At 38.9% G+C, this 15,063-nt stretch overlaps 1 protein-coding gene across 13 annotated transcripts in view; it reads left to right on the top strand.

Moving 5' to 3' along the window:
* CCDC57 (coiled-coil domain containing 57) overlaps positions 1 to 15,063 on the top strand; it is a 52,560-nt gene that overhangs the window by 34,854 nt on the left and 2,643 nt on the right. For all 13 annotated transcript variants that reach the window (XM_030014652.2, XM_030014653.2, XM_030014660.2 and 10 more), the window contains 4 exons: positions 1,271 to 1,499; positions 2,165 to 2,301; positions 8,534 to 8,656; positions 9,025 to 9,247. In XM_030014652.2, the coding sequence (XP_029870512.1) occupies positions 1,271 to 1,499; positions 2,165 to 2,301; positions 8,534 to 8,656; positions 9,025 to 9,247 (712 nt within the window). The remainder of the gene's footprint in view (positions 1 to 1,270; positions 1,500 to 2,164; positions 2,302 to 8,533; positions 8,657 to 9,024; positions 9,248 to 15,063) is intronic.

Raw genomic sequence — 15,063 nt, 5'->3', positions numbered from 1 at the left:
CTCTTGGTACAGTGAAGGTGGTACATAGTGTGACAGCCAGGGGTACCATAATTGGTCATCACCTTGACCTCTCTTTATGTTAAGCCTTGGTGTGTTAAGTTCACTGTTCATATGATGAGGGTAGAATGTAATAATTTGTGGCTGCTTATATTAATTGCTTTGATATAAATTGCTCTATGTACGCCAAAGTGGTGTTCCTTTTTTTCTTTCACTTTCGTGTCTTTCTTCATATTTTTAGGTTCTAGTCCTGCACTAACTTCTCCACCTTTGTCCCCTATAGTGTTTGTGGACCTATATGCTTTCCGTGTATGTTCTCAAGGGCCTCCTCTTTTATGGTAAAACTCTACAAAGAAATAAGAGAATGGGAGTTGTGTGACACACTAAGGCCATGGTGGTTGGGGTTTTTTGTTGGTATGGATAACACCTTTCAATGTGTACTTCTTGAATCACAGTGTTCAGGGTGATTTAGTTGAAAACTGATTGGGATTGCACAATTACAGTGTGGTACACTTCTGACTAGTTTATATGTAGAGGAGTAAATATATAGATGAGCAAGAGTTTTGTAAAACGCTCTTAATGTATGTGACATATAGATACTTGTGGCACTGTGTAGTATCTAAAAAGTCTATAGGGAGATGATTAGTTCAGTGAATGATGAGTATTTAAATGGATATTGAAAAGTCTCCTCTATAGTAAGGGGGCTGAAAGGGGACAGTATATAGCTCTTGAGACATAAGGATGTGATCTTTTGGGTAAATACTTTATCATAATGTATATGCGAAAGTGGACTCAATTAGGTTTGCAGACGCAAAACCAATTGTAGAATCTTTACTTTTCACTCTGAAACCTTTCTCTTTAAAACAATGTTTTAAGTCATATCTACCCCATATGTGTGTATGCATGCAATGATTACACAAAGAAGGGTTTGTAGTAGCTTGCTATCTGCTGTAAAGCAGTTTTTTCCACATTTTATCTTAAAATTAACTGCTCTCTAGTTTACAGTTATATGGTGTTTATTCTGTGTGTATTATTTACACTCACAGTTAACAATATTTGTGGAAACGTCCCAGGCTGTTATAGTGTTTTGCTCCACAGTTTAATTGCCCTATATTGCTAACAAAATCTTGAAAATGGACCCTCAAAAATGGGCTGTAGACTTCAACTTTACACTTTTTCTTCAACTGGCTTCTAATGCATATTTGTACAAATCTCTAAACCCGCAGAGCACACTTTCAAAATATTAATTATAAGCACTACCTGTTTTTTTCAGGGGCCAAAAGCCAAAGTTCTTGAAGAAAAGATGGTGGATCTTGGACAAGAGTTACCTGATGTAGGTCCTGGTGTCGGTCTTCAGTATGGTGTCAGCTGCACTCTACAAGGAATGCAAAATAAACTGAAGGAAGCAGCAAGAAAAATCTCAATTCTGAGCCAAGAGAAGCAGCAGCTGATTGAAATGGGAAACAGACTCAGGGCAGAACTTGTAATGGTATTAAAGGAAGGTAAATTTATTCTACGGAAGAGTGCTAGCTTAAATATTTAGAATAAAACTTGGGAATCAGTTCATCCTTTGAGCTGGAGAGAGCTAGGCTTTAATATGAAAGCAAAGTGCTGGACCTGACTGTTTCTTGATCTGCATAGTTTGTGTGAGACTGCAGTGCTAATTGTTGCAAGTAAGATTATCCTGTGATAGGAGGTGCTAACATAGAACAATGAGAGTCTGTAGGCAGTAACTTTCTGTTGATTAACATCTTAGATGAAGGACTCCTTGGTGCTTAGATGTCAGTGTGGGAACTGGAAGTTGAACTCAGACTTCTTTTAAGAGCAGAAAAGAGGTAGTTTATCTCTTGGAATAAAAACTAATGCATTATGAAAGTGGAAGAGAAAGCAAAATAAGCTTACTATAGAGTAAGCTTGAATCAAGAGTATATATAATGTAGGAAGATTTCACTGCAGACATTTAAGTTCCATGCAACAATTGCTCTGGCGATGAAGCAAAGGGAAAAAACATAAGGCCCATTTCCGCATCGCACTGAATCCATCTGCAATGAGAAGGCCTGTGTTCTGTGGTTCATTTATATCCACTATGAACACTTGCTGGGAATGTAAAATTGATGACAAAATAACAAAAGAGAATGCCTTTCTCAGTATTGTCTCTCCTTTATAGGACTTTGGCATCCTGTTAGCTCTAAGGGCTGCACAGTTTGTATTGCCTCTGGTAGTCTTTTTCCAAGAGAGCTTGTCAAAAGAACACAGTGTCAGCTATCAGCTTTAAAGCATCTACAGCACAGGCTTACAACACAGGTAATGATATGCTCTCTGAAATCGAGTGATAATGAGCAGTTAAGCCAGTTCTAATTCCATGAATATAACTTTCCTTAAAATTCTGCATTTAAATGTCTTTTACTGACTTTAGCTCAATTCTTCCTTTGGTGCCTTGGAAGATTTCATAGAATCATAGAATATCCTGAGCTGGAAGGGACCCATGAGGATCTCTGAGTCCTGACTCCACACAGGGCAACCTAGAAGTTAAACCATGTGTCTAAGAGCATTGTCCAAATGCTTCTTGAACACCAACAGGCTTGGGGCCATGACCGCTCCTTGGGGAGCTTGTTCCAGTGCTTGACTACCTTCTCGGGGAAGAACTTCTTCCTAATATCCAGTCTGAACTTCCCCTGATGCAGCTTTAAGTCATTCCCTTGCATCCTATCACCGCACACCAGAAAGAAGAGATCAGCACCTCCCTCTCTGCTCCCCTTGTGAGGAAGTTGTAGACAGCAATGAGGTTATCCCTCAGTCTCCTCTTTTCTAAGCTGAACAAGCCAAGTATCCTCAGCCGCTCCTCATAAGTCTTGCCCTCTAGTCCTTTCACCATCTTTGTTGCCCTCCTTTGGACACATTCTAATATTTCTATATCCTTCTCATATTATGGGAGCCCAAAACTGCCCAACATTACTCAAGGTGAGGCCACACCAGTGCTGAGTATAGTGGGACAGTCACTCCTTTCAAGTGGTTACCTATACTGTGCCTAATGCACCCCAGGGTACGGTTGGCCCTTTTGGCCACAAGGGCACACTGTTGACTCATATTGAGCTTACCATCAACCAAAACCCCCAGATCCCTTTCTGCAGGGCTGCACTCCAGCCTCTTGTCCCCCAGTCTGTATGGACATCCAGGATTACACCGTCCCAGGTGCAGAATCCAGCATTTGCTCTTGTTAAATTTCATAGGGTTGGTGATTGCCAAGCGCTCCATTCTATCAAGATCTCTCTGTAAGGTCTCCCTACCCTCAAGGGAATCAACGAGTCCTCCTAATTTAGTACCATCAGCAAACTTACTTAGTGTGCACTCAACTCCTGTGTCCAGGTCATTGATAAAAACATTGAAGAGAACTGGCCCTAAAATGGAGCCCTGGGGAACACCACTGGTGACTGGCCACCAGCCAGATGTTACCCCATTTACTTAAAGGTTTACGTTTGGGACTTCAGAATTAACTTTTTTAAACGTGATTTTCATCCAAGGAATTCAGAAACACTTGTGTTAATTCAGCATAAATGCGATCCTGAATTATGAGTTTCATAAAGCTTAGTTTTAAATAAGTAAGATAGGCCATTTGAAGGATTTGCAGCGTGTTCTAAGATAAACTTGAAAATGATTAATCATTGAGCATACTACCAAATGTCCGCAGTGGTGGGATTCTAAAGCACCCTTGTCCAAATTATTGTAATAGCACGTTTTTCATATATGAAAGTAGGATATATAATTAACCTGTCTCTTATCTTTTGTAATTAAAATGCAACTTTTAATAGTTAAATTGCAGCTTTCATCAGAGAGACAATTGGATAAATCCTGGCTCCCCTAGTAGTTAGTGGCAGACCTCCCAGTGACTTCGATAGTCAGGATTTCACTATGTACTTTACTTAATTGATCAGCAGATTTGTTCCTGTGAGGATTGAGTCAGAGCAGCTGATTGTCGTTGTAGTTTTGAGGGCAGTAAACAGTGTTCTTTCAGAAAGGGTTAGGTTGTTGCTCCGAGGTATAAAACTCCAGTAGAATTATTAACCAAGTTCAGCTGGGGAAATACTTCCTCTGGGAACCTCTCCGGGCAGCTTGTTCCAGTGTTTGATCACCCCTCCCAGTAAAGAAGGTCGAGGTTTGGCGGGGGGGGGGGGTCCCCATTATGCTTAAGTGTAGTGTCCTGTACTTCACTTTCTGCCCATTGCCTCTCATTCTTCCACTGTATACCACTGAGAAGAGTGTGGGTCAGTCATCTTTACCTCCTCCCACCATCCCCATCAGGTGCTTATATATGTTGAAAAGATCACTCCTGACCTATCTCTTCTGGAGGCTAAAGAGGGCCAGCTTCCCCAACCTCTCCTCGTATGTCAGATGCTCCAATTTGTTGATCATCTTTGTGGCTGTTTGCTGGACTTGCTCCAGTATGTCCATGTCTTTCTTGTACTGGGGAGCCCCAAAGTGGACACAATACTCTAAATGTGGTTGCACCAGTGGTTGGTGGAGGGAGGTATCACCTTCCTTGACCTGCTGGCAGTGCTTTCCCTGATGCAACCCAGGATGCTGTTGGCCAAAGGTCTCAAGAACGCATTGATCCCTCATGTTCAACTTGTAGTCCACCAGGTTTCCTGTTTCTTTTCTGCTGTGCTGCTTTCCAAGCAGTCAGCTTCCAGCCTGTTAGATTGAAACTGCAATCTCCTCTACCTTTGGGGACAATCAACTGAATTAAAGCTAATCTCCTCTGGAGGATCCTGTCTATTTTTAATTCTCTCTTTATGCATTCTTATTTCTCTTAACTGAAATCAAGAACAGATTGAGAGCCTTTTTGTGGATTACTAAAGTTCATTCAGGAATATGTAGGAGATTGAAGTTTTATGTTTCTCTGTTTACATACTAAGATCTCTATGATAATATGAAACTACACAGGAGAGAATCCTATCATGTTGTCAGATTGCACTAAGAAATCACAAATGTCGGTCATTTACTTGAAATTTTACCATCCGAACACGTTCTAAAACCATCTTAAACGTTTTTACATCTAGACACATTCTAAAAAGATAAGACAGTATAACCACATATTCGTTTTGAGCATGCCATCCTGTGGGTTTTTCAGCCTGAAGTTATCACTATTTTCTTCAGATGTTTTCTGGTTGGCCTAAATGTATTACAAAGTGTATGAACCATCCAATCAGACAGTTTGAATGACAAAGGTGAGTTTCTTAAAAAAGCCAGTGGAAGTAAATTGTAATGAATTTTTTATTTTTCTTACATATAAGAATGATGTTAAAGAAAAAAAAACATATTAACCTCTGTAGTTGCTTAGAATAAGTGCTACAAATTAAGTAAATGAAGGTTAAGTGACTCAGCTGGCACTAATTTAACCAGTTGTATATCTGGGGATGACATGCTTTCAATTTGCAATTTAGTTCTGCCGAAAATAGATTTTTTTTTTTCCTGTGAAGTAAAATAGTGCTGCAGATTAGCCTTGTAGTTATACCCATGAGGGATGTTAGCTGGACTAATTACAAAAATTTCTGGGTCAGTTGATTTAAGAAAACAATGGAAAAAGTTGTCCAGCAATCAAATTTGAGAACAAGTGTTGACAGGGTTGAGTTCAGTCTTCTGCTATCAGGTCTTTAGGCAGACAGTTATCCAGCTTCTGCAGGGCATTGCTGTTCTCTTGGATAAAGAATAGTAGTAAAAACAGGTAGTACTTGTTTGGAGGGCTCAAACATTTGAATATGAAAGGAAAAGGCTCTCCAAGCATCCAACGTATGCAGCAGTATTTCAGCCGGGAAAGGCATATATTTGGGGAAGAAAATGGGTATATATGTTTCTTGGCTAAGGTGAATCTAGCAGATTGAATCTATGGCAATATTTTGGAATATGTTCTAAGGGAACCTGGCAGGGAAGAACTCTGTGTTTGGATGTCCTATCACAGGTGCTTGAATTTCTCTTAGCTTCTTCCTAGCCGAAGATATCCAACAGGAGGGGCGCTCCTGTTTGATAGAGAAAGGTTGCCTGAAGTCCAAAAGGCTATGCTGTTAGAGTCAATTAGAACCAAATTTGAACAGATTGCTTGAGTGAAGATAAGCCCCTGTTCTTCTTTACTGCTCATTAGTCAATGAAGAAGTTTTAAAGGTTGCAATGTGAGCAAACATTGTAAACCATCCATCAGACAGTGATAAACTGAGAATGCCATCTGGTGTACCTTTACAGAGCTAATGGAGACTTATTCTTCCTTAGATATAGCAGATAGTCTAAGATAACAGAAACTGAGAACTAACAGGTCAGTCAGATAAGTGTAACGTGAGCTGGAGAATCTGGTATATTTCACAAAATTTATCTAAGTGAGTTCTTTTGACATCAAAAGTATTAGTGCGGGCATCAAAAATACTAGTTAGGACATACCATAGTGAAAGCCAACTGAGTTCCGAGACTGAGAAGGCTCAAATTATTCAAGCTCAATTATTCAAGCTCAAATTATTCAAGCACAAATTATTCAAGTGTGAACAGGTCTGGGAATGCAGCACTGTTTTGCAACTCTTCATTGACAGTTTGAGGACCTGATCAAGACCTGTCACAGCAGCACTGTCACAAGAAGTATTAGCATCTTGTTGTAGCGTGAGGAAGGTCCTCAGAGAAAAGAATTGGGGAGCATTAAATAAATAGCCTTGCTGGCGTGTCAATGATACATCTTATGGGATAGTGGTATGGGGCTACTTCTGGAGCAGAAGATCTTAAAATTTTTGTAAAACTCCAAGGTGAAAAGGTCAGCTCTGGTCCTAGATGACAGTCCTGAGCATAAGATTCTGATCTCCCTCTTGCGGGGTTTCAGAAGGAAATAGGTGAGGCAGCTGTTAAAGTGTGCAGGAAGCCTGGAAAATGTTCTGCCAACAGGTGAACTTACTGTGGAATGCCTCAGCGTGCTTGTGGGTATATAATTTGTTCAGGATGCTTGTGAACATCTTACTAGCTTAAAGTCACAGGCTTGCCATCCTTTGCCATCCACTTTCAGTTCAGTGAACTGTTTCTTAAGCTCTTAAACTCTAACATGGGGAATAATTTTTACAAAGGAGATTAGGGTCCAGCAAAGCATTTGAGGAGACCTTTTGTAGACTGCTTGTTTCATCTGTGCACTGCTTGGATCGAGGTCTGGAAAGGATTAGCTAAATGCTTATACTAAATGTATGTAAAAGCGATTTCCAGATCTGGGCAAAATTGCCACAATTCAAACCCACATTTTTTACAATTTTTTTTTTTTCTTCTCCACCTTTTAAATTTTTCTTTCTTTCACAGCTCATCTTAGAACTTAGCTGACTCTTAAATTGAGACCAATGAATATTCATTGCCCATCCATCCCAGTCTTCCCTTGCCTTATTTTTAATGAACTACGTACTGTTTGCTATTTTTGTGACATCTTGTGTCTCCCATGTTCTTTTTAAAATCTTGAAACATTATTCTTCCTTTTGTAAGAATAAATAGATTTTAAAAATACAATGTGTCCGTGGCTCTTGGAGAAGTAGCATTTGACTGTGAGTTTCCAGGTGGTGTGCTAAACTCCAGCAGTAGTAGTCCAACCTCTTCAGCTCATGGGTTGCTTGGAGGTCATGGTTGAAGTGGCTATCATTGAGGATCTTTCCAGCTCTGGAACCTTTGGGATCATCTCTGTTACTGCTGGAATTTGTCCAGACTAGAAAGAAGGATAGCCCTTCTTATATCCAAGCTGTTCATCTTCAGTAGTCTCATTCCAGGCAGCTCTTTACCCAGAACATACCTGCTGAGGCTTCAGCTCCTGCATTGAAGCTGAGCTCCAGGTTGAGCTTCCGAACACTGCTATTCTAGTTTGGATGTTTTTCTTCTAGGTAATCACTCTTACTAGTCAGACTACATTTGCTCCTGTGTTCAAGATCATCATCCTTACCAAAAACTGAGAGAACATATTACTATCATACCTACGGGAATTTCAGTGTCAGTTACTTTATATGATAGGCTCATGTTTTGCTTCTTTAGTCTTAAATATACAATAAAAGACTTTGATGTTTGTTTTCATCTCCTTTGACAGGGCTGAAGTAGTCTGCTTTTCATCAAATCTCACTTTAATGGCTACATGTTGAAAGTTGGGGAAACTTTGTGTGGTAATTAGGTTTTTTCGTTGCTGACAAATTACTTTTCCATAGTTGCTTTATTTTGTTTCGGTTTTTAGGACTTCTTTGGGAGTTTTTCTTCTGTAATTTAATAATGGGAAACGACAAAAGTGAAGAATGGCCCTGACAATGTAAACTTGAGTAACAAGCAGGATGATAGTAACAGCAGCAGGAAATGTAGATTTTGAACAGATTTAGTGAGAGGTTTATTATGAGGGTAGCGTGGCCCTATTGATCCGAAGGGAACATAATTTTGTTTAATATTATTTATAACTGATTATTTTAAATCTAGCAGTGTAACAGCAGACTGAGCTATAAATGTATTATTTTTAGAGACCATGCGTTATTTGTGTTAATGTAATATTTCATATTAGGAGCTGCAGTATACAAAGCAACACCATCCCTCAAGGATGTCTTCTTTAATTGCCTGCCCCAGCTTAAAGGAAGAAGAAGCTCCAAGCAGCTGTGGAGAAGAAACAAAATTACCATCTGCTGAGGTACAGTGCAGTTTTATCATCAGTGTAATTTGCCTTCAGCTGGATTTTTCAATTGCAGTTGCTCAACAGTCATCTCCTGGAAGACTTAAAAATATAGGTATTTTTTTAAGTTATGCATTGTTCCTGTACAAAATAGTATCTGTTAACACTTAATAAACTAGTGTTTCTCAATCACTTTCATGATGTTGTAATTAATCTCCTTATACAACCTTTCAAAACTAAAACTAATAATTTTCTTTTGTCTTGCCTCTTGCTGAAACCTTCTATCTTTCCAAGACCAAGATGCCCCTGTGAGATTTAACCAATTTTCAGATGTCTTTGATGTGAAACGTATGTATCTCTGTAAGATTGTGTTTGAATTTGAGCAGGTTCAGCTAGATTTCTCTATTGAAAATCATGAGCCAGAGCAACGAAAGGCAGATACATCCTCAAAAATCGTTCAGAGTCAGCCACTCAGGCAGAGTCCTAGTCAAGCCCAGCAAGTCCAGCTTTCTTCATCTGGAGCACATAATTTCTGCCAAGGTATTTGGCAAACTTTAGAAATGGGATCAAGCCCTCCTGTTCTCAGTCCTCAAAAGAACACTGACCAAGGTAAGCATGCTTTTGTAAAGTAGTCACAGTATTTGACTCTTGTAGAAGAATGGAAGTACAGTAGTGGATTCTGCCCCCTTCCACTAAATTTTTTACATGACTGCTACTGTTATTACAGTCCTGTAATCAGAATCTGAAGATCTAATGAGTTACGTGAAGGGAATTTCACTGTTGCCAGCAGAAGTAAGAATTAAGAGGAATGCCTATATAGCGCTCTGGTTTTAATGCTATTGTTGCAAATACTTCTCCCCTTTTATTAGATACTCCTGGAAATGCAAATACCCTTCTGTTTTGACATAGTCTAAACCTTATCTGGGGCAGATATGAAAGTGTCTGTCTGAGAATTGCACACTTCATGTGTTGCCAAATGACTGTTAGATCAAATTGTAATTTGGCAAATCCTTGCTTAATCATTTTTGTGGCAGGTTAATGGCTACAGTACAGCTTAGTGTGCTAAATCCTAAAGGCCAAAAGTGAGGTCATGGGCATAATGTGGTATATGCTGTGGGCACACAGTGAACTAGGTGTTGTTATCCACTAGAATTTTATAATCCAGTGCAACAATTTGGAACATAAAAAAATAAAAGCAGACACAAATTCTTATATGTGCGACAGCATCCTGACCTTACATGTCAGACAGTATCAGGTTTAGGATGAGAGGAGAAGGTAAAGCCTAGGTCATAGACTGAACGTTAATCAATGTTATACTTCTACAAAAAGCACCATGTTCTTGGAAATTTTAGCAGGAGTGCCATTTGTAAGATATGTGCAGTGAAGTGTAGCCTCTTCACAGGCAAATTGTAAAGGAACTTTTTAATGGTAGCCATTATGTTGAGCGGTATATTGCAGATGAATGTTATGTCTCCCACGCTGTTGGCCTGTTCATGAAGTAATCCTTCATTGGTAAAACTTTGGAAAACTGTTCTAACACCTGCTGTGGATGGGACAAAAAGTAATGGCCTTAAATTATAATACTGGAAAAACTTTAGTAATGGCCTTAAATTATAATACTGGAAAAACTTTAAGGATGGCTAATAATGGAGTATGTTCCCCAGCAGGACTGTAGACTCTTCTTTATTAAAGGTCTTTATAAATAGACAGACAAACATTTCTCCAAAATGTTCCAAGTAAAGGTGATTTTTATATTTTAATAAGATGCGTAGCATTCAATAAATTATTTCTTACAATGTTGTGGGGCTTGTGTGGGTTGTTTGGTTTTTTGGTTTTGATATTATTATTTTTATCATCATCATTTGATGATCTGGTGGCAGCTGTGGAGTAACATGGCAGCCATTTAGCCTTTTCAAATGAGCTTTATATTAATAGTGACCTGTTACCATTACATAGATGCTCATGTGCCATTAACCACATACCAGATTGCAGGAGCAAGAATGCAACCAGTGGGTTAAGGGAAGTGGCTTGTTCCCCTCTATTTGGTACTTGTGAGGCCACATCCAGAGTACAGTGTCCAGTTTTGGACCCTCTGGTACAAAGGATTGACAATCTGGAGACCAATGGAGAGCCACCAAGACAGCTAGGGCACTGGAACACACGTTACAGGAGAAAAGCCTTAGAGAGCTGCATTGTTCAGTGTGGAGAAGAAAGCCAACAGGTGGTCTGATTGCTGGTTTTTAACTACCCAGTAAGGGATTTTGGAGAAGACAGAGCCAGACTCTTGGAGGTGCACACTGAAAAGAAAAGAGGCAGTGGACACAAGTTGTGTCAAGATACATTCTGAGCAGGGAGTGATAAGCACTGTGACATTTCACCCAGAGGTCCTTTCCAACCTACATTATATCTATTTTTAAACCAGTGTATAGGTGCAATGAACCATCTTTAGCAGCACACAAGAAAAAAATATTTTAAAGGGCTTTCAAAATGAAGAATGGATTATAAGTGTATTTATTCACAACAGCAGTGCATTGCAGGGACAAAGTAATGTGCACTGACAGACCTGTAGGACTGGAATGGACATAGTGCTGACAGTCATGATTCATGTGCTTTTTTTTGTGGGGCTGGAACTGAAATAGGAAGAATATTTCAGGTCAGGCCTATATTGACAGGATAAGCGAAAGGATGTCTTTGAAACATTACTGATAGTGCCATGCAGTTTCATGCTGCTGTATGCATGATGCAACACCACTGGCAGCCTTACAAGGACATCAGTTTCTTAATGTCTAGAAATTTCCAGCCACCATTGCAAAACTTACTGTAGATTTTTGGGGATCTAGAAAACAGCAAAAGGGAAAGATGATACTGCCAACATGAAACAAGTGAAGCATCAATAAGGGGTGGTATTTTCCTGAGAACAACCTTAATTTGATCTCTGCATCCAGATTTACCCTAAGAACACCTGAGCAGAACTTCTTACTCAAACATGCAGGCCCTGAAATACTTCATTGCAAAAATAGGACTTTTAAAAACTCTTTTATGTTGCTTAGCTTTCTCCTCCAGGAAACCATCCAAATGGTATCCTTAATTTTACTATACTGAATTCTGCATTTCAGAAAACAAGATTGTGAAAGCAAAATCTTTCTTTTTTGGAAGAATGTCACAGAGCAGAATATACAAAATTTTCAAGGAGTTCTGCTTCTGATTTTTAGCAGAAGCTTGCATTATTTTTCATGCCTGAGCTATGGAAAATTAACTCAATCTTTCCTGTTTAAAACCACTCACTTGAGTTTAATACATTCATCAAACACATGGTTACAGTGGATAGAACAGTCATTAAGACAGAGTGACTCGGTGCTGGGCTTTCAGATAAAAGTGACGCACACACAGACTTGAAAGCTCAGTAACAAAAAATGACTTGCAACAAAGCAAGCAAGTTTGCTTATTCAAACATTTCTTTTACAAGTTGAACTCTGTACAAATCTGTCGCAGCAGTAGCTGTGTTTTATGGGCATTTCTGGTGAAACAGAAACAATTGTAGTGAGAATGATTTTCTGAACCTGTTGAACAGCTTCCTTCATTTTTTTCATGTACAAAACAGCCTATTGGGACTTAAAATGGTTGGCATCTCAAGTAAGCCCTGCAATTTGCTGTATTTGCAGCATATGACACAATTCAGTGACTCAGGAGCATTTATGGCTACATGTTAACAGTGAATTACTGAAGTGGACTGTCATATACTTTGTTCATTTCACCATCAAATTCAGAACTTGTGGAAGCTTCCAAGCAAGTCAGAAGGCTATGAGATATTTTAATTTTCTCTCTCCTTACTCTACCTGCTGATTCTTAGTTTATACTGCAGGAATGAGATGGATTTAATAATTTGTATGTTAATTCTCCAGATAAGTAGAAAGAAAGGGTTTAGAAAGAACACAGGTTCCTTGTTCAGGTGTTTTTATTGTTCTGCATTATTGAAAGAAAAAGATCCTGCTACAGAGATAGACAGATACAAGCCACAATGATATTAAAAGCGTCAGTGTTACGTCCGTAGACTGTACTAGTAAGAAATATGCTTCTCTCTCTCTTTCCGTTTTATATGCCCTATCCCAGAGGTTGAGAGCAGGTGGGAGACTTCAGCTGGTGATCCATATCATATGCATCTTGAAAGCTGATGACAGGCCATCCTCAAAGGAAAGTAGCTTGTCAGAAGAGTTGTATGCTTTCCTCTGAAAATCATGACACGTGTATACAACCGTGTGATTAGCTTCTGTACATGCTGCAAGGTTTCTCTACTCACCTGTGGGCTATAGGGCCTTTTTTGATTTTAGAATAAATGTTAGGCAGGAGGAGGGGAAGCCTTGTAAAACATTTAGAGAATTGGAATTTATTTTTCTTTCAAGTAATTTAGCTTAATGAAGTTTTTACTTGCTATTTGAGACACTTACTAGTTTTTCTGGAAAGACAGGCAAACATCGCATAGTAAAGTTTGACTATAAGACTGCATTTAGAGTGAAGCCAATACTGTGAAGGGTGCTTTGTGGTGCCATGTGAAAAGCTCCTGATCAACTTGGGTCAACAGAGGCTGGGGTCAGTGCAGAGGGAAGAAGAGTGTATGGCAAGCTGTGTCTGCACTTGGAATGTCCCCACTAGTCACTTGTTTTACACACTTTTGAGGTAGATGAAACTTTGTATTTTCCATGCCAGAGGAGGGCTCCGCTTGCGGTGGATGTTCGCACTGTACCTTATGAGAAACCCCACTCCACAGATCTCAGAACTATGTCCTGGGCATATTAATTTGAGTTTACATTGTAGCCTAACAAAGAACAAGATTGAGCTGCTTTGAAGCAAAGTAACTTTTCTGGTTTACTATTTGAACTTAGATAGAAGAGTTTCTTTTACTATAATTCTCGTTGTTACTATTACTTGCAAAAGCTCTGTGGTCTGAAATTCTACACTTTATGGATCAAAAGTTATCTTAAGTGTTTCCACACTAGACAGAATTTCAACAGCTTTGACATCACTGACAGTTCTAAGAGCAATCCATGTGGGTAAAAAGCTGGCCAGAGAAAGAATCTGGTAAAATATTAACAAACAGAAAGAGAGCTCTGGCTCTGGCTTCATTCTGGCTCCAATCAGAGAAAGACTCATGATTTCTTTTCTGTGTTACATAAAACTTCATCTTTGAAGTGTTTCACAAATATTAACTAATCCCCTAGTTACATTTTCTTCACTTAAATGTTCTTCTCCTGAATAGGAACTTGTTTGAGTTGGTGTTCCTTCAGAAGCACTTTTAGCCATAAGCAAATATCTAGAGACAAGTTTCTTAAATGAAATTTTCCATCTGGGGAAATTTCAGTTCGCTCATACAACATGTCTAGCTGTATCTCTTTAGTTCTAAAAAAAAATCTGTGAATATTAATTTCTGACTGTAGTTAACACACATCAAATAGATACGTTAAGCATTTCAATACACTAAACATTTAGGTCCATTTTCAAAAGCAGTTTAGGCTCTTAACTATGATCTTACTAGCTCTTGTTCCCAAGGTCACTTCTGAAAGTAAGTTGCACGCTTGTAAATTAGGTGTGCTTTTTCATTGTTTGTTTGTGAAAACAAAGCTACTGCATTTAAATTTTACGGCACAGTGCATATTCATGCTGATTTTATTCAATGTCCTTCACACATGTGAACAGTCCCAAGCAGAACCAGTAACATATGAAGGTCCTTATTCAGTGTTCTCATAGGATATTTCACTTTAAATAGCATTTCTAATTCTGGGTTATTTGTTCTTTGTCTTTTTTTATTTTGTAGAACTAACTTTACAAGTTTGCAATTTCATGCTTTTAAATTTCTGTGTTAACATGGCTTTTTGACAGTCCAAAACTTTACAATAGCCATATAGAATCCTTGTGTTCTATGTTGTTCTTCCAAACACCTAAGTAGCCTTTACTAGTTATAACTGTAGTGTCTCTACTACTGTCAAGCGACAAGCATACAGAAGACTTGAGAGGAAGGGATGCATGTGATTCATTGGTGCTTGGTTACTTTGCCTTTGGATCTACAGGATTAGGGCCTCCCACATTATTTGTGAAAGCCATCCCCTTGGTTGAATAAAAAAAGACCCTTCAAAACTGAGGGAGTATTTCAAAAAACAGACTCTCTGTAAGTACTGCTGACTGTGTGCTATTTATGGATCTGCTCATTGCTGTTATTTAGACCACAAACAAGAGGTAATCTCATTCTGTTGCAGCTCCTGTTCAAGCAAAATAATCTTTGAAGCTGTATCCAGTACCTTTCCGACACTGCTGCCTCCACTGTTCTAAGCTGTTGATGTTGTGAAATTCTGCTTTATTACCTGTCAGATGTGGTAGAGGTCTAGGGTAATCCACTGTAATGATTAAACTCCTTTTTCCAGGCAGGAAAATAC

This window comes from Aquila chrysaetos, chromosome 5 (genome assembly GCF_900496995.4).
Source record: "Aquila chrysaetos chrysaetos chromosome 5, bAquChr1.4, whole genome shotgun sequence".
Classification (NCBI taxonomy): domain Eukaryota; kingdom Metazoa; phylum Chordata; class Aves; order Accipitriformes; family Accipitridae; genus Aquila; species Aquila chrysaetos.
The sequence above is the reverse complement of the archived record's forward strand: the minus strand, read 5'-3'. Positions and strand labels throughout refer to the sequence as shown.